Below are 20179 nucleotides of genomic sequence, written 5' to 3' on the forward strand. Positions count from 1 at the left end.
CCATTCATCCAAGAATTCATTAATTAAGCGTATGATATATTGATACAGTTGAAGACATAAAATGCAAAATATTGGCTATATGTTACAAATTATAATAGTTTGATTGGCATTTGTATGTTTCGGACAGCCATTATCTGAAAAAAAACTCTGACGCCACTCACACCTTCAACCAGTGATGAATATATATCTAATTTCGGTTACCATGACGACTAAAGTATTTCTGTTATTTGTCAGTTTGTGTTTGCACGACGGGCTATTGACATCATCCGGACGCACGATCAGAAATCGCCCCTCTTCCTGTTTGTGTCATTCCAAGCTGTGCACGTGCCCTTGCAGGTAACCATGGACACGTATATTAACAAGAGGTTCTGAACAAACAGGTTTCCAGAATATATGTATCTATCTATCTATCTATCTATCTATCTTACTATCTATCTACATGTCTGTGGTACCCATCACGTGTTATGTTTAAAATTTAAAATTGTATCTATCTACCTATCTATCTGCATATATATATATATACGCACAAAATGTCCAAAGTAGTACAGGTGTTCAGTCATAAATATTGCATAGATAAATAAAAACAGAATGCCGTTTTCTCCAACATGTTTCGTTCTTTACTCTTCAGGCAGATTGTAGCGGTATGCACGTCATTACATATATATTGTGACGTCATAATAGGGACAACATTCTAGAGCGACAAGGTCACAGCTTGCAATGGTTTAACATTGGTTTGTACTTGTCTATGAAGTAGTGTTCTTTTAAAATTCGTTTTACTTTGTCCGAATTTTGAACTTGATAAAAAGGAAATATTGTAAATTTAACATCGTTTCCTTTCTCACAGACATCTAGATGTTCACTCAGTGGGATACATCGGGTTTCAGGACACTTTATTTGTTGTTTGTGGACACGAACCCGGGCTCTTAAATTTTCTGATTGACCAATATACTGTTCATTACAGCCTGTGCATGTTATGACATATATTATGTTTTTGCAAGAGCAGTCAAAATTCTGTTTTACATAGAATTCTCCGTGTCTCGTGAAAGTTACAGAGCGTCCTTCAACAATATGTCGACCCGTTCCACAGTTACCTCTGTTGCATCTAGACACAGTAGGATTTGGTAAATTCTGTTTCTTTAAAATAAATTTGGCTTTTGTTAGTATCTTTTTAAGATTCTGATTTTGTCTTTTGCTATTTATTATTTTTCTAGATTTCAGCATTGATTTCAGTTTTTCATCTTGTTCTAAGATGCACATATTTGTTTTTATGTTCTGGAACACATTTGGGTTCAACGGATTATAAGTAGATACAAAAGTAATTACTTTTTCCTCATTGGTTTGTCTCATCGTTCCTGTCAAAAGATCGTCTCTATTAAGCTGTAAAGCTTTATATATTCCGTCTTCAACAAGAGATTTTGGATATTCCCGTAATAGTAAAAAGTTCATTCAGTCTTTGATTGCGGGTGTCTTGGTTTGAAACTATTGTACATATTCTTCGTGCCAGGTTATATGGAAGACTTCTTTTGGTGTGGCTCGGATGACAAGATTTGAAGTTTAAATATTGTTTCGTATCTGTAGGTTTGTAGAAGATATCTGTGTCCAATTTCCGCCCCGATTTGATGACCATTGTGTCTAAGAAAGCTGTTTTAGTTTCATCTGCCTCCATAGTGAAAACAAGATTTTCGCCCATGCTATTTAATAGTTCGTAAAATGTATTTAGTTTCTCCTCAGAAAATGGCCAAATTATGAAGCAGTCGTCTAGAAATCTTTTCCAATTTTCCATGAAATAATGGGCAACATCCTCTCCAAGAATTTGACTGATTTTATGCTTGAACTTTTCCTCCAGATATCCTAAGACAAGCGTCGCATAAGTCGGCGCCATTTTGTTTCCTATGGCTGTTCCTTTAATCTGTTTATAGTACTTATCGTCAAAAAAGAAAATATTGTTTTTTAAGATGAATTCAACGCTTTCCAAAATAAATGATTTTGAAATTCGCTCAGGTATGTGTTCTTCACAACGGTTTAACCAATAATCCAACGCTTTAATTCCTAGGCTATGTGGGATATTTGAATACATAGAGAATCTCACCCAAGTGTCTTCTGATATCAAATATATCAACACGAGTTGATAAAGTTACAAATATCCGAGGCTTGCCGAGGATATTTTTACTTTTATCAACGAGTGTTGATATATTTGACATCAGAAGACACGAGGGTGAGCTTCTATTTATCATCCAAAATCACTCTTCATTAATTTTCAATGAAAAATGTACATCTCTGAACATGGTACTGCCATTAGACTTGCAGTGCAGCGATGTCATAGCATTGTGACGTCATCAAGTACATGACGTCATAGCATTGTCAGGGCATTGTACAAAATCTACTGTCAAAACGATATCTCCTAGGAGATATCGTTTGATCTCACACAAGCGATATCTCCTGTGGAACACAGTTTTGGATGATAAAAATTTTTACATCAAAAGTTACAAGTTTGCTTGTTTCATTAACGTTTTGTGGTAAAGAGGAAAGGAAATGCATGGTGTCACGAGTAAAACTTTTAACATTTGATGAGATTGGTTTCAATAAAATATCAATGTAATTACTTAGTCTATGTGTAGTACACGCTGGGCCTGCAATTATAGGTCGGAGTTTCAAATCTCCCGGGTGTTCCATCTCAACATAGCTGCTTTTAGGATTTTTACATTGTCTTATGATCTCCTTACTTTTATGAATTTTGGGTAAGCCATAGAAATTGCTCGATTTGCAGTATATATAACTATTTCAGCATAGATCACGTACTGCAACAACTATTTCAGCATAGATCACGTACTGCAACAACTATTTCAGCATAGATCACGTACTGCAACAACTATTTCAGTATAGATCACTAATTGCGACAGCTATTTCAGTATAGATCGTGTACTGCAACAACTGTTTTAGTATATATCACGTACTATATATTGAAATTGAAATATAAAACTGCCATAAACAAACAGAATATCTTACTTCCTTTGTTAAAAATATGACATTTTGAATTAAACAATCTGACCTTATTATTTGTTTTTGTCGTTTCAGGCTCCAGGGAGGTTAAACATTGAAATCGGTATATACAGTAGTTGACGATAAGTGAGTCATCATTAGTTAAATTCCTATAGACTTACACGTTAATGAACTCTTGCAAGAATTATTTTCATAAATTTAGTTTCAGTCGAATTGCTTTCAATCCTTATCTACCAGCAGGTAAATCATCTCAGCTACATACGCATAATTTCCATTCAATTTTCCGATGATTATTAAGAAAACTGCAGCATATTATATTAGACATACCAATCAGGTTTAACATGGCTGTCTATGGGATAGATTAACGTTGTACGTAAGTATGGTGCTTAATCAAGTGTCATTCGATAACTAATCAACGGAAAGCAGAAAGAAACTTATGTACACGTAGCTGAAGGTGATTTCCAAGATGTTTGCAAAATATCAAAATAAAATGACTTCTACTCAATTTATGAAAATTAATCTTGCAACGGTTAATTATCATGTAAGTCTATGGAAATTTCACTATTGATGACTCACTTATGACCAACTACTGTATATATGCTAGACATCCCAATTTCATGCATTTAGACTTTTAATTATAGAGCTGCCATCAACAAACGGGATATCTCACTTCCTTTGTTTAAAATATGAAATTATGAATGAAACAATATAACCTTGCTATTTGTTATTGTCCTTGCAGGCTCCAAAGAGGTTTAAAGACTTGTACTCAAGAATCCGGTATAGATCTCGACGTTTATATAGTGGTGAGTATTAACCTAAAGAATATGTACTCCAACAATTATGCCACCATAGATCATTCAACAACTGCTTCAGCAAGTATAGATCACGGATTGCAACAACTATTTCAGTATAGATCACGGATTGCAGCAACTATTTCAGTATAGATCACGGATTGCAACAACTATTTCAGTATAGATCACGGATTGCAACATTTCAGTATAGATCACGGATTGCAGCAACTATTTCAGTATAGATCACAGATTGCAACAACTATTTCAGTATAGATCACGGATTGCAACAACTATTTCTGTATAGATCACGGATTGCAGCAACTATTTCAGTATAGATCACGGATTGCAACAACTATTTCAGTATAGATCACGGATTGCGACAACTATTTCAGCATAGATCACGTACTGCAACAACTATTTCAGTATAGATCACTAATTGCGACAGCTATTTCAGTATAGATCACGTACTGCAACAACGATTTCAGTATAGATCACTAATTGCGACAGCTATTTCAGTATAGATCACGTACTGCAACAACGATTTCAGTATAGATCACTAATTGCGACAGCTATTTCAGTATAGATCACGTACTGCAACAACGATTTCAGTATAGATCACTAATTGCGACAGCTATTTCAGTATAGATCACGTACTGCAACAACTATTTCAGCATAGATCACGTACTGCAACAACTATTTCAGTATAGATCACGGATTGCAACATTTCAGTATAGATCACGGATTGCAACAACTATTTCAGTATAGATCACGGATTGCAACAACTATTTCTGTATAGATCACGGATTGCAGCAACTATTTCAGTATAGATCACGGATTGCAACAACTATTTCAGTATAGATCACGGATTGCGACAACTATTTCAGCATAGATCACGTACTGCAACAACTATTTCAGTATAGATCACTAATTGCGACAGCTATTTCAGTATAGATCACGTACTGCAACAACGATTTCAGTATAGATCACTAATTGCGACAGCTATTTCAGTATAGATCACGTACTGCAACAACGATTTCAGTATAGATCACTAATTGCGACAGCTATTTCAGTATAGATCACGTACTGCAACAACTATTTCAGCATAGATCATGTACTGCAACAACTATTTCAGTAAAGATTTCAACTATTTAGATAGATCACGTACTGCAACAACTATTTTGATCATGTACTGCGACAGCTATTTCAGTATAGATCACGATTTGCAACAACTATTTCAGCATAGATCATGTACTGCAACAACTATTTCAGTATAGATCATGTACTGCAACAACTATTTCAGTATAGATCACGTACTGCAACAACTATTTCAGCATAGATCATGTACTGCAGTATAGCTAATTGCAACAACTATTTCAGTATAGATCACTGTTTTAGTATATATTACTGCAACAGCATAGATCATGTACTGCAGCAACTATTTCAGTATAGATCACGAATTGCAACAACTATTTCAGCATAGATCATGTACTGCAGCGACTATTTCAGTATAGATCACGAATTGCAACAACTATTTCAGCATAGATCATGTACTGCAGCGACTATTTCAGTATAGATCACGAATTGCAACAACTATTTCAGCATAGATCATGTACTGCAGCAACTATTTCAGTATAGATCACTAATTGCAACAACTATTTCAGAATAGATCGTGTACTGCAACCATTTCAGCACAGATTGCGAATTGCAACAACTGTTAGAATATACACAGTATATATGATACACCGTTACTATTCCAGTATAGTTAATGTTCTGCAACAACTATTTCAGTTTAAATGCTGCAACACCTATTTCAACAGAGATCATGTACTATAAGGGAAAATAGTGCACTGCAACAGCTTTTTCAGTACTGATCATGTACCATAGCAACTATTCCAGTACCGGTATATGCCATGTGCTATAACAACTATTCAAGTATGGATCATGTACTGTCAAGGATACAGGATATATTGTAACAACTCATAGGCTATCAGTCAGTATAGATTGTGTGCTGCAACAAGTATTCCAATTTAGACCATTAGATCATATCGATTGACTCCTACAAGAATTTGTCATGACCCTGCACAAAAGAACTCCACGAGGAGTCGCACGACTATATTTCTTCCCCATAACCTCGGGACTGATAACTGACATGAAACACAATCTTATTCTTGCCAACTCGGCTGTTAATGGCTGTCGATCGGACCTTATGGCTTGTGTTTATTGGCAATACATAAGTCTGTCTCACAGTCCCTGAACCACATTTTCTTCCCTACAGCCTAGTGTATACATGTATATTCAGAGACAAGCGTTAGTCTAGCAATACATGTGTTTCTCTGTTTTAATAAGCCACTTACACTGACATTAAGTCCCAGAAATATATTTCTCATATATTTAAAAATAATTATCTGCAAAAAATATCCAAATGGAGTCTAGAACATTTAATAATTTCAGAGCTGAGACAATGTAGACTGGCCAAAGCGTTCTATTTTTGAGTTGGACGTCTATGTAATTTATTCTGTAGGGTCCAGGAGACAGATAGCCAGGTATTATGACGTGTACTTTTGTCTTCCAGCCATGGTCTCCGCAATGGACGAGGCTATTGGAGATATAATGAGGTCACTCAAAGTCGAAGGATTGCTCAAAAACTCCCTCGTCATATTTACCTCAGATGTAAGTATTACGTTCTTACCATTGAAGAGCAGATTCTTTTTACGAAATATACTGAACATCATTGAAAACGCACCAGTCTAAATTGTCCATATTTTCATCAAGATGGATTTCAGCATGACAATGATCAATGAATCTAATTAACATGAAGTCGAAGGGCATGTCCAGTTGAAACAATGCTTTAGGAACAAATTCCTGTCCACGGTATGACTCTTAATTCTAAAATGCATCAACATGCAGCCACGCCATGAAGAAAGCGCGAATTTCATTCTGAAATCATACTGACTGTGACATTAAAAACAGGTGTATGATAACCGATTCTCATTGCTTCACTAACGAATGTGAAACGAGGACAGAGATGTCGAGGTTAACACCTCGCGAAAGAGAACGTGCACTATGCATGATTCAGGTTGGCACCAGCAGCAGAGATATTGCTCGAAAACTTGGACTTGGCCACTCCACCATCGGTAGGCTTCATAGACGACATCAGTAGACAGGCAGCACCCGTGACCTTCGATGACCTTGGCAACAACGTGTTACGACGCTCCATCAGGATCGCCATATTGACCTTGTCCATATCAGTGATTGAACACTGCCGACTGCCAGGACTGCTGCACTAGTTCAAGGCTGACGTAGGGGTCATCAGCGCTGACTCCATGCGACGCCGTCTTCACGCTACAAGGCTCCATGCTCGACGTCCTTACGTTGGACCAATTCTGACTGACACCGTAATGAGCGTATACAATGGGCTAGCAGGCATTTTCAGTAAAGGTTACAACAATGGCATGGTGTGGTAGTCACTGACGAGTCACGTCTTCATCTACGTAATGCTGACGGCCGATTACGTGTTTGGCGTAGACGTGGTGAACGTTATGTTGATGAGTGTGTGGTTCAGACAGACCTTTGGGTGGTGGGAGTGCCATGGTCTGGGGTGGAATAAATTACAATCACAGGACTGCCTTCATGTCTGTCAAGGGAGAGTTAATGCCCTCTATGACCGTGAGCAGATTCTTCAGAATCACATCGTATCTGTCTTCAGTCACCGGCAAGATGTCCATACTTTTCAACAGGACAACGCACGGGCACACACAGAAGACTTTCCATGCAGTATCTGGCCCAGCAGCACATCCAGGTTATTCATTGGCCAGCGCAGTCGCCACATGTATCCCCCATGGAGCACTTGTGGGACGAAATTGGTCAAAGCCTTTCGCGGCGACAACAGATGCGAAACATCCGGGAACTTGAGTCTGCACTACTGCAGAAGTGGAATGCCATCCTCAAGAACTCTATTCGGACGCTTATTGACTCAATGAGGAGACGTTGAACTGCATGTGTTAATGCAAATGGCGGTCACACGCGATATTGACTTTTCGATTTGACCCCACGTGTGTTTGATCCTTTCTGACTGTGGAACATTTCAATGAATGAGCGTCTTTCTCTGTGTTGTTGTTTTTGTCAGTCGTCCATCTGTTATTATCCACTCAAAAAATATCAATTCTTTACACGTGCTTTTAATAATCTGAACTTTTATAAGTGGTGCGTTTTCAATGATGTTCAGTATATTTCTCACATTAGAATCAAGACATGGAGATCTGGCAGCCCGGTGTTCCCAATACTAGCGGAGTTGTTTCCCTTTAATGTTTATGACTGTAATTTATCGAATTCGCTTTTGCCTTGACGAGGTGTAAGTAACCAAACGACACACACTAGTATTGGTTAAGTTATTACCATTGGTAGATATGTAGGTCCATTGCTCCTGACCAGTGGGTTCTTAAAATAGCGGCATTCATTGGCTGTCTGTGCTGTAGGACATCGTTGTTACATGTAAACAAAGCATTATCTGATTGAAAAAGCAGGTGGAGCTGTTGCAATACAAAAATATCCATTCTTCACGCACTGTTTAGAGTCTTTCATCTGCCTCATACATGCACGCTTTGCCTTATCTTAAATGTCACAGATGGCGGTACTGCTATTATTAAAATGACTAATATCAGCTTTTAGTTTATAGCTTATGCATATTATATAACAATTCGGATATGTATCTGGCTAATTAGAGCTGTAACAATAAACAATCCACAGTGCCATTTTTTAGTTTCAAGTACATTTATTCATACAATTACATATAATATTGCAAGTAAAATTAATAGATAAAATATTTAATCCAGTAAAAACAACAAGTAAGAATTGAATACGATCCAAAGCTCCTAAATGTCCAACAATAATTTCCAGCAGCAACAAAACCAGTATATCGATATATCTATGTATATTTTACTGGACATTTTACCCTTTGTAGGCCCTAAATCGTTCAGCCTTGAAAAGGCCCCAATTATCAGTGATTTGCCCTAAAACGACCATATAGCAAAACGTGTCAAGTTATGTTTTTGCGGGAAACTAATACATAATAAAACTACCTTGAAGTGACAGTAGGTGTTAAGTCATTTCCATTGCGAAGCAAAGCTTTCCCCGTGCAGCAATGTAGCTAAAAGTCATTATTATTAAGACAATGTCCACATAGAACTATGTCAGGAGTTACGGCCCGGTGAATCGCGAGTTACGGAACCGGTGAATCGCGATTCCGGATTCGCCATAAAAATGATAGAAGTTAATCAGCACTTCGCCCTTGCTGGTGGATTTCTGTTGTATAGGGGTTGAAATAGTCCCAAATGACGTCATCGAACACCTGGCTGACCTCATTTCAAAGGGGACAATGACCACGCGCCCCCGTGGGAAACAGATCCGGCGTGACATCATAGCATCACACCATGACATCACGCTATTTGTTTTGACCAATCAGCATAGAGCAACTATCGAACTCACGCCGGTGTGACTCGACAGGCTGACTGGGGTCAGTGACCGTGTACCCCGTTGGAAACGGATGACACATCATAGCATCACACCATGACATCACGTCATTAAGTTGGACCAATCAGCGTAGAGCAACTATCGATCTCGCTGGACCACTGACCACAAACTAGTTTCATCCGGTTTCAATTCTACCTATATAAACCCCCTCTGACAGTGAGTTGAGGTTATCACTAACTACATGTCTTTTCACAAAATGTTTATAGTTTCCATACTCAATAACCTTTTCTGTCACCTAAGTGCTAAGGCTCTAAATGAAGTCTAGATTTCCCCCCAGGTCTTCCGGTATTCCTTTTCCATTTAAATAGGTTTGTTTGTTACTATCAAAATTATATATTCAGAGACTAAACGTTAGTCTAGTCTAATATGTGCGCACATATGTGTAAAAGAAATTATACGGGTTCAGTTCAAGGGTTTTATAACATATTTGTTCAATGCAATATAGATCAGCGTTCACTGCCACATGAAAATTGTTTGAGTTTGTCTTGACCAACACCAAAACAAACCAACTAAATAGAATTTCAAATGTATTTCAAACTTACCGGTATTCCCATTCCATATTTGAACTTCCTACCCAATCCATATTGTCATTGTATTCTGCCTTGTAATGCCAACATATGTTTGTGATTGTTTTAATTCCATACTATCCCAGTGTATCTCGGGGGGTGGGGGGGGGGAATTCAAGGATGAAATTGGGATGATATTGAGATGTATTGAATGGATCAACCACCTAAAACATGAGACTAATATACACTTCCATGTAAATATAACATGTTATATTTGGGATGGTGTCGTACAAAGCGCTCTCTCACAGTGCTAGCAGAGACGCGGTCTCGATCTGTCGACCCACATTTGCGTGTGTGGGACTATACTGTGGCGGGGGGCAGGGGAGGGATGAGGGGCGCGGTGCACTGCTGTGGCAGGGGGAGGGCGTGTCAAGTTTCTGTCGACAGTTAGCCTGGAGATTTCTCGCGAGTGTAAACAACCTATGTTAATATGGTGGAATTAGCAGCCCATGAATTACGCTCAAACTAAATAGTATGATTTTGTATTGAATGAATGCATCATGATAAAACAGTACTTGATGTACTTTAAAACCAAAAACATCCATAAATAAAATGCTACATGCTCGTTAGAATCAACACTATAGTCTGTTTGCAGTGAAAACGTACCGATGAATGTCACTTTAAACCCAAAAGTAAAACAAATAAAGTGAAATTAAGATTGCGAATCCTCATCATTTTACCTTGCCAATTGAACATTTGTACGTTTTCACTGCAAACAGACTATAGCTAGGGCGTGTCAGCTTTGACTGTAGAAATGTGCGTTCTCGTCATGGAGATTGTACGTGCGCTTCCAACATATTTAGGAATGCAACTTTCATGAAATTCATCTAAAATGCTATCAGGAATGGGGTGTATTTGTATAGCGTTAGCATGAAGGAGTAATCATAAATGTATGAATGACAACGCACTAGTGTATATTATTATTATATGGGTATTTATATAATGATATAGTCCATCCCGTATGCATGCTCGAAGCGCTGGTAAATTTTCCCTTGAATGTCAATCTCAGCCATATTACCATTCTCGACTCCCCGGGGATCATCTTGCTGCCACTAGGCGCACCACGTTAATGTGGTTTTCCCATCCTAACGAGGTATACATGACAGACAGACAAAAAACAAGATAAACTGATTTCATTCTTTTTATTAGCTCCGTTTCAAACTGAGCAGTACTTTCTGATGAATGTGGTTGTACTGGTTGCTGCTGCTGCTGCTTTTGCTTTTGTTGCTGCTGCTGCTTTTGCTTTTGTTGCTGCTGCTTGATATCTTCTCCTGAATGTTTTGTTCCATTATGACGGGACACGTCATGAGCCCAAACATATTGTTTGGAGCATACGGGACAGGGATGCATAATGATGTTCACACGTCGACAGTCCTACTAAAAATGACACATTTAGCCTTTGTGTCTCTATTTTAAAATCTTTTTTCATTCCCTTTGTTGACACTGCTTCCATTGTGTTTTCCCTATTGACGACACTTTTTCTTTCTCTCTTTAACCTGTTGAACGACTTGTTGGGTGAGAGACGTGAGTGCAAAAGTCTCTTCAGAAGGGGGTAGGTCCATCTTTACCCCTTGCTTCTCGTAATAGATCACATAATCATCAACGTTAGTAAAGGGATTGGGATATCCTTTAGCCTGCAAATAGTAATAGCTGGTCCATTTCTTAGGGTCGTCCAGATGGGGTCTCCAGTATCTCCTGTTCATTTTTTTGTTCAGAATGAATACTGACTCTCACACAGAGATTTCAGATGAAGTGTCACTATCACGGGTCCACGGCTAAATGAAGCTAAATCACTGTTTCTGTCCTTTATATAGATGTCTGCTAGCCCTAATTCTAACTCCTCTTGTGTTAAAAAACATGTTGTTAGCAGAGCGTGGTTTCGATCCACGGTCCTCTGGGTTATGAGCCCAGTGCGCATCCACTGGTACACAAATCCTGCCTGGGCCATTTGACTAGGACCCTGTTTCATCTACACAGGCCAAGTTTAAAAGGAATTCAGCCGTTCTTGGAACCGTGTTTGAGGTTTGAGAGGGATACTGTCCATACATAGGTACCCACCTAGATCATCATGACCATGAGGATACTCTGTCTTGTCTGTCTGTAGTCCCAGCAATGTCATGGCTTGTATCTCTTTACATTCCTCCAGTGCTTTACAAAAGAGGGTGTAAGCTTGGGGTCCTCGCTGGGGAAGGGTATCTTATAAAGCTCTGACCCGGTCAAAGGAGGTTCGTGGTTTTTCGATAATCTCTGCCTTCATGAAGATGGTAAGGACTTCTAACTGCACCAGTTTGTCGACCACCTCTTCTACCTGCTGTATAGCTTTCACAAGTCCGGAGTGATTCTTCCTCAGGATATCACGGTGAATAGCTTCCATTTTGTATCTTCGAGGTAAAGGCCTACCAGAACCAGTCAGGAGCATAGTTTTTCACAGAGAGCAGACGTTCTCTCTGCCGACTGAAGTCTGAATGACATGGGGAATGTTCGGGAGTCTTATATTGCCCACACAAGTCTAAAAATACCTCTAGGAAAGTTGTTTATCCCAAGGTCAGCTCAGTACAAGGTCATTTACACCCCTTTGAAATGAGGTCAGCCAGGTGTTCGATGACGTCATTTGGGACTATTTCAACCCCTATACAACAGATTTCACCAATTTCTGGTACCTGCATCTCTCCTCGCCACGCCATGCGACCAAAGTGAAAAACGGGTCATAGCAGCAAACAACCTCACTCACAGGTTCCCCTGTTAGCATGTAACCCGTGAAGATCCGGGTTGGAACTGATCTTCAGCAACCCATGCTTGTCAAAGAGGCGACTAATGGGATCGGGTGGTCAGACTCGCTGACTTAGTTGACACATGTTGTCGTATCCCAATTGCGTAGATCGATGCTCATGCTGTTGATGACTGAATTTTCTGGTCCCGACTCGAGTATTTACAGACCGCCGCCATATAGCTTGAATATTGCTGAGTGCGGCGTGAAACTAAACTCTCTCACTGGCTCTTGTACCTGTAATTTCCAATATCTCAGCAACATACGTAATATTTCATGAATAAGTAGAGAGGCAATGGTGTGAAAACGTTAGCTCGTCACGACGAATTTGCCGGTTCGACTTTTCAAAGGTCGAATGGGTGAAGCCGATTTTGAGTATCCCGCACCCTTGATATTGCTAGAATATTGCAAAAAGCGGCGTAAAACCATACTCACTCATTCCCACATTGAACCTTAGTCATGGTGTGAACGATGCCAGTATACTATTACAACCCCGACAAGTGTTAGCATGGCTATGGTATAATACATCATTGGACGAAGTAAATATAAGATTTAATGAATTGTAAGACTATGTAATCACTTGACGTTGAACGGATTATAAAATTTCAGAACGGTGGCGCCCCCTATGCAGGCGGAAATAACTGGCCGCTACGGGGTGCAAAGACAACTCTATGGGAGGGAGGCATGAGAGTCCCCACCCTTGTGTACAGTAAGACTTTGCTCAAGAAGAGGATACAATGGCATGATGGGTAAGCTGTCATCACGTTGCATATATCTGTCAACCATCGTTCAACCTTCCCAACAACCATCCTTTCCCCATCACCTATGAATACATCCGGCCTCTGGAGCGGTGGGTTAGCCTAGTGATTAAAGCGTTCGCTCGTCACGCCGAAGACCCGGGTTCGATTCTCCACATGGGTTCAATGTGTGATGCCCATTTCATGTGTCCCCCCGCCGTGATTTTGCTGGCATAAAACTAAACTCACTCAGTTTCTCAGTTTCCGTGGCGTAAACGCCACTGGTCCTCGCTGTAAACGTGTTTAACATGTGCAATAGCCATGTGGTAACATCTCTGTGACAGTGTTGGGGTTCGTTCGTTCGGCAGAGTTTAACTCTTTTGACGTTTGTATGTTATACAAAGCCGAGAAGAATCTCGAGTTCGAATCTTCATCTGTGTCTTCAGCTACCTTGCTTATGGTAAGAGGCGACTAACGGGATCGGGTGGCTTGCTGACTTGGTTGACACATGTCATCGTATCCTAATTGGGTAGATCGAAGCTCATTATGACAATCTCTGGATTGTCTGGTCCAGACTCGATGATACGAGTGGAGTATTGTGCGATCACTCACCTGCTCACTAATACTACATTGATACAGGGGAGAGGTATATTTAGTAGAGGATACAGTAAGACATTTGGATGTAAGCTTCACAATGTAAAGAAGGAAGATCCATAGCCCCGATAGTGACATACCGATAGAGGCGATGTAAAACAATGTTAGAGAGAGAAAAATCGGTAACCAGAGCTGTGATCACTCAACCAATAACTCACTCCCTCACTCACACGTTTGTTATCCCCCGCAACGCGTTTTGCGGGGGTATTTATTTGGACTCCGTCCGTGCGTCCGTCCGTGCAAATTCGTCTTTTCCGGAGCAGAACATAAAAACCGTTCAATATTTCTTCACCAAACTTTGCACATAGATGGGTCTGGTGGTGAACTGGTGCCTTTTGATAGTTTTGGATTTCTGAATAAAATCTTTTTTTCATTTTCATGGCAACACTTTGACTTCGACTGAAATTGGTGGTAGTGCTCTTATTCGGTTCAGAATTTTGAAGCCGTTCAATGTTTCTTCACCAAATTTTGACACATAGATAGGTATGTTTGTGAACTGGTGCCTTTTGATAGTTTTGGATATCTGAGTAAATGAAATTTTGCATTTCCATGGCAACAAGTTTTACTTTGACTGAAATTGGTGGTAGTGCTCTTTTCAGGAGCAGAACATTTCAATACTCTCCTTCCACTTTGTTGGTATTCAAAAACCTAATGACATAAATCAACAGTAGTAATCTGTTTCCAGTATCAACATTACTGAGGTATATGAAACCGTGGAAGCACTCCGGCAGTCCGTTGTTGATACAAGCATGCTAGTACAGGAACAGTTTAGATATATATGTTTTCGTTATATCAATGTGAAGAACAAAATAAGCACTCAGGCAGTCTGTTGTTGATACAAGCATGCTAGTACAGGAACAGTTTAGATATATATGTTTTCGTTATATCAATGTGAAGAACAAAATAAGCACTCAGGCAGTCTGTTGTTGATAAGCATGCTAGTACATGAACAGTTTAGATATATAAGTTTTCGTTATATCAATGTGAAGAACAACATAACATTTGACATTGTCATAACTAGTCATATTCATGAAGAGTAATTTACCATTGCGGGGGATATTGATGACTTTCTTCTTGTTACAGGCTGTTTCATGCAGTGGACTGGTACCCTACGCTGCTGCACGTTGCAGGTGGGAAGTCAAGTAAGTTCCTGCAAGTGTCCGCCTATTTATGGTTTGTTTGTTTGTTTGTTTGTTTTTATTTTTGTTTCGTTTTTTGTTGTTTTTGTTTTGGGTATGTTTGTTTTGGGGTTTTTTGGTCTTTTTTGATTTGTTTTTTTGTTTGTTTTGAGTTTTGTTTTGTTTTCTGTTTGTTTGGGTTTTTTGTTTGTTTGTTTGGTTGGTTTTTGTTGTTGTTTTTTTGTGGGTTTTTGTTGTTGTTTGTTTTTGTTTTTGTTTTTTTGTTGTTGTGTTTGTTGGTGTTGTTTTTTTGGGGTGGTGGAGGATGATGCTGGAGAAAAACGGGTTTGGTGTGAGACGTTGGTAAGGCGGATTAGGTCGGGATTTACCAAGGACTGGGCGTGTTTATTCCTTCGTCAGTACCTCTGAGGTTTTGTAAGCGTCCATACGCTGTTCCGTGGTGGTGGAGGAATGTAGTGTATATACAGAACCTATGACGTATTACCGAATGTTATACATTAATCCAGTTCATTTATCCCCTGTTTAAGCCATCAGTAATATTTGTTACGTAGCATAACAGTGGAAGTGTTCGCTCGTCACTGGGTTGGGCTGGACTGGGTTCGTTTCCCAACATTTGTACAATGGCAGGGCGGTGGAGAGGGGAAGGGGTAGCCCAGTGGTTAAGCGTTCACTGGTCATGCCGAAGGCCCGGGTTCGATTCCCCACATGGGTACACTGTATAAAAAAACATTTCTGGTGTCCCCATCGGGATATTGCTGGAATATTGCTAAAAGTGGCGTCAAACCCAACTCACTCACTCACTCACTCACTCACCTCACAATGGGTGCAGGTTCCTGAAAGCAGCGTAAATGTGTACGGCTACTCACACATTGCGTTATGTTGATTGACATTTGAAAATAATCTTTCAGGTAACACAATGGACGGTGTCAACCAATGGATGATGATACGGAAGGGGACGCGTAGCAAACGTCGGCAGATCGTTCACAACATCGACGACATACGACAGAACTCAGCATTACGGTAGCGTGAAACAGGCAGGACGCCGCTTTCAGGTCAACATGTTTAGCTCACCTGGACAACATACCACAGAACTCAGTATTACGGTAGTATAAAAGAGACAGGGCGCTACGTTCAGGTCAACATGTTTAGCTCACCTGAACAACCATATCACAGAACTCAGTATTACGGTAGTATGAAAGAGGCAGGGCGCTACGTTCAGGATGCCGTTGTACAAAACAACCTTAGCGCTAAGACTAACTTAAGTCTATGTTAAGGTATGGGAGTTACGGTCACCTTAGCGCTAAGATCGCTTTGGACAACGGCACCCACGTCAACATGTTTAGCTCACCTGAACAACAAACTACAGAACTCAGTACTACGGTAGTATGAAAGAGGCAGGGCGCTACGTTCAGATCAACATGTTTAGCTCACCTGAACAACATATCACAGAACTCAGTACTACGGTAGTATGAAAGAAGCAGCGCGCTACGTTCAGGTCAACATGTTTAGCTCACCCGAACAACATATCACAGAACTCAGTATTACGTTTGTATGAAAGAGGCAGGTCAACATGTTTAGCTCACCTGAACAACATACCACAGAACTCAGTATTACGGTAGTATGAAAGAGGCAGTGCGCTACGTTCAGGTCAACATGTTTAGCTCACCTGAACAACATATCACAGAACTCAGTATTACGGTAGTATGACAGAGGCAGGTCAACATGTTTAGCTCACCAGAATACAAGGCAGGAAGTATAGAATTAGACCTTAGAAAACAATACAACGAAATGTAAGTTTAATAAATGTGACAATTTTGATTGACAACAATCATTGGAATCCAAATTTCCAGAAATAGTTCAGGTTTGAACAAATCCATCATTACTGAAAAATGAATGAAAAATGACAAAAACTGAAAATACACAGCTCTAACTGCATGAATCGGGTCGCTGTTAAATAGGAAAGGTAAAGTTTTCAAATTGACTGAACATTGCCACAGTCCCGAAAGTCATAAACTCGACCCTGATTAGTATGTACACAGTTTACAATGCATCTACACTTTCCTCCACAGTATTGGTCACATGAAGCTCATCCACGGCAATCCAGGGCGCTATAACAACTGGTACCCCGTACCTACCCTGTGGACAGACAGGTGCCTCTATAAAGCTGACAAGCTCAGGCTTCCCGAGTACCAACTCTTTAACATTACAGGTAGATGAATTCGACCAACTGAAGTGTGTGTGTCTGCGTGCGTGCATTCTGAGATACCATAACCATAACTCCCAATTACTCCAAACTTAGCTGACTAAGTGTCGTCTTAGGCCAGTCAGGTGGTTGCAGTTTGTGAAACGGTTGAAGGGAGGAGTTTCACTGTTTTATTATTAAACACTGTTAAAAGTCTATTTCATGATTGTATTATTTCACCCCACAGTCCATAAATTCAAGTGTCTAATTATATGCTCCTGAAAAATCCCCATTAACTTCAGCTTTCGAGAAATTTCCAAATGAAATAACCATCCCGCGTTGCTTGTTTTGAGGTAACACCGGTTGTTTTTGTTCACAAGGTGACACTTCCGTATAGTGAGTGAGTGAATGAATTTAGTTTTACGCCGCACTTACACAGCTGCAATATTCCAATATTCTTTATGGCGGCAGTCTGTACATAATCGAGTCTGGACCAGACAATCAAGTGAAAAACAGCATGAGCATCGATCTACGCAATTGGGATACGATGACCAGTGTAGGAAAGATGTAGAAAATCTAGCCTGTCCACAGGACTGGCAGGTCAATTTTTTTACCAGTCCTGCCAAGATCTAGCCTGTCCTCCAAATATAAATAAAACACCTTCGGCAGTAAATATTCAAAAAGGTTATAATCATTATATATATGTCAATGGTTTGCTAAAATTGACCCGACATGAGGACGGACTAGATATTTTTTTAACCCGTCCTCCACAAAATTCACCCGTCTCGGACGTTGGGACGGGCTTTCTTTCCTACACTGCGATGACATGTGTCAACCAAGTGAGGGAGCCTGACCATCCGATCCCGTTAGTCGCCTCTTACGACAAGCATGGTTTACAGAAGATCCGGATGTTCACGTGTACATCCGTATAGAAATAGAGAAAAAGAAAACGATATTAAAAGATAGGTTTTAGTAATATGTCATATTTAACTGGCATACATGAATATGCTACATATTGTTTCCCTGCCTAGGACTGGTCACTATAATGTGTCTGAGTTGGGTGTCCGGGTTAAACTACGCTGTGGCATCTTAATGGGTTAGGTCTAAAAATCGGCATTAATTAGCACCAGGAAACTTATTCTTACACACACGAGGAAATGAAATGGAAACATCTTTCAACCGAGGTTAAGTCCCATTGCACCACGGGGCGGTGAGGTAGCCTATTGGTTAAAGCGTTCGCTCGTCACACTGAAGACCCAGGTTCGATTCCCCACATGGGTACAATGTGTGAAGCTCATTTCTGGTGTCCCCCCGCAACATTGCGAAAAGCGGCGTAAAACCATACTCACTCGCTCACCAATTGCACCACACCACGCCACGCCACGCCACACCACACCACACCACACCACACTTCTTTAGAGAATTATTATTTTATACCACCGTTTAGCAGGTACAATGAGATATCTTTAACATTTATCAATGTATAGATATTTACAAAGTGGCTAATTCACTTCTTCCTTAAATACGAGAGCAACTGTTGGGGTAGGACAGAAGTACCTTGATTCCGAGCGGTCGGATAGTTCAGTGGATAAAGCGTTCGCTTGTCAAGTCGAAGGTTTGGTTTGGATTCAACACTGGGTACAATGTGTGAAGCCCATTTCTAGTATCTCCCGCAATGATATTGCTGAAGTATTGCTAAAAGCGGGCTAAAACCTTACTCACTCACTCACTGTTTGACTCATAAAATGAATAAATGGTGTTTGCCATTTTGTAAAACGTTTAGGGCGGTAAGTAGCCTGGTAGTTACAGCGTTCGCGTGTCACGCCGAAGGCCCCGGATGCGATTCCAGACATGAGTGCAATGTGTGAAGTATGTCTCTGATGCCCCCCCTCGTTTTGGTATATTGCTGCTAACGGCGTCGACAAAAACTATACTCACTCATTCAAAGATTGTATGTATTTGATCTTAAAATATTCTTACTCATTCCTAAATTTCTTTGTACATAGCTGACCCAACAGAGAGTTATGACATCGCCTACAAGTCCCCAGATATCCTAGCCAAGATGATCAAGATCTTAAACCGTTACAAGAGGAAGATGGTGCCGTCGTCTTTAGGAAAGTCAACACGTAAATCCAATCCTAAATACTACGGTGGAGTGTGGGCTTCAGGCTGGTGTTGAGATGTTGCCGTATCTCCTGATAAAACCTATCGCCAACCCCAACATGGATGTTTGGTCCATTGATTTTCGAAGCCGTGAAACTTGCTTCAGGAGCCATATATCTCGAATCAAGATACCTGGATGTGTTCATGACAGTAATATTGTACCTGGCTATTGTTGTATCAAAAGTACGTTTCCCTCATGTGATTCTCTCATCTTGATATACTGAACCTGTCGTCTCGAATTTGGATATTTCGAACCCGACGTCTGTAATCTGAATGTATAAAACCGGATGTCTCAAAGTTGGATATATATATTTTAGTCGAAAGGTGCGAGTTCCACATACCAGAAGTTTCGATATTGTGAAACTGTCTGCACCACAGCATGATATGCTGCTGTTGATTGTTTTCGTTAGAGGTAGGATATGGTTTGGTCTATTCAGCTGAAACCTGAACACATTGGAACATTTGACAACCTGTACTGATTAGAAGATCTTGTTCTCATGTTCATGTTTGTTATGGGGAAGCTTGTGGTTAAAGTGTTCGCTCGTCACGTCCATAACCCGGGTTCGATTGCTTACATGGGTACAATGTGTTGCTGTAGTTTTGCGAAAGGCGGCGTAAAACTTGACTCACTCACTCACTCATGCGTTTGTT

General features: G+C 40.1%; 1 protein-coding gene across 1 annotated transcript in view; it reads left to right on the forward strand.

Moving 5' to 3' along the window:
- LOC124281824 (arylsulfatase J-like) overlaps nucleotides 1-19821 on the forward strand; it is a 34787-nt gene extending 14966 nt beyond the window's left edge. Inside the window, exons 7-14 of the mRNA XM_046717819.1 lie at nucleotides 235-336; nucleotides 3740-3803; nucleotides 6364-6461; nucleotides 13263-13402; nucleotides 15128-15186; nucleotides 16092-16203; nucleotides 17253-17392; nucleotides 19372-19821. Of these exons, the coding sequence (XP_046573775.1) occupies nucleotides 235-336; nucleotides 3740-3803; nucleotides 6364-6461; nucleotides 13263-13402; nucleotides 15128-15186; nucleotides 16092-16203; nucleotides 17253-17392; nucleotides 19372-19544 (888 nt within the window). The 3' untranslated portion in view covers nucleotides 19545-19821. The remainder of the gene's footprint in view (nucleotides 1-234; nucleotides 337-3739; nucleotides 3804-6363; nucleotides 6462-13262; nucleotides 13403-15127; nucleotides 15187-16091; nucleotides 16204-17252; nucleotides 17393-19371) is intronic.
- The last annotated feature ends 358 nt before the right edge of the window (nucleotides 19822-20179 follow it).

This window comes from Haliotis rubra, unplaced genomic scaffold (assembly GCF_003918875.1).
Source record: "Haliotis rubra isolate DU_JTF1 unplaced genomic scaffold, ASM391887v1 Scf29, whole genome shotgun sequence".
In the NCBI taxonomy this organism is placed as follows: Eukaryota; Metazoa; Mollusca; class Gastropoda; order Lepetellida; family Haliotidae; genus Haliotis; species Haliotis rubra.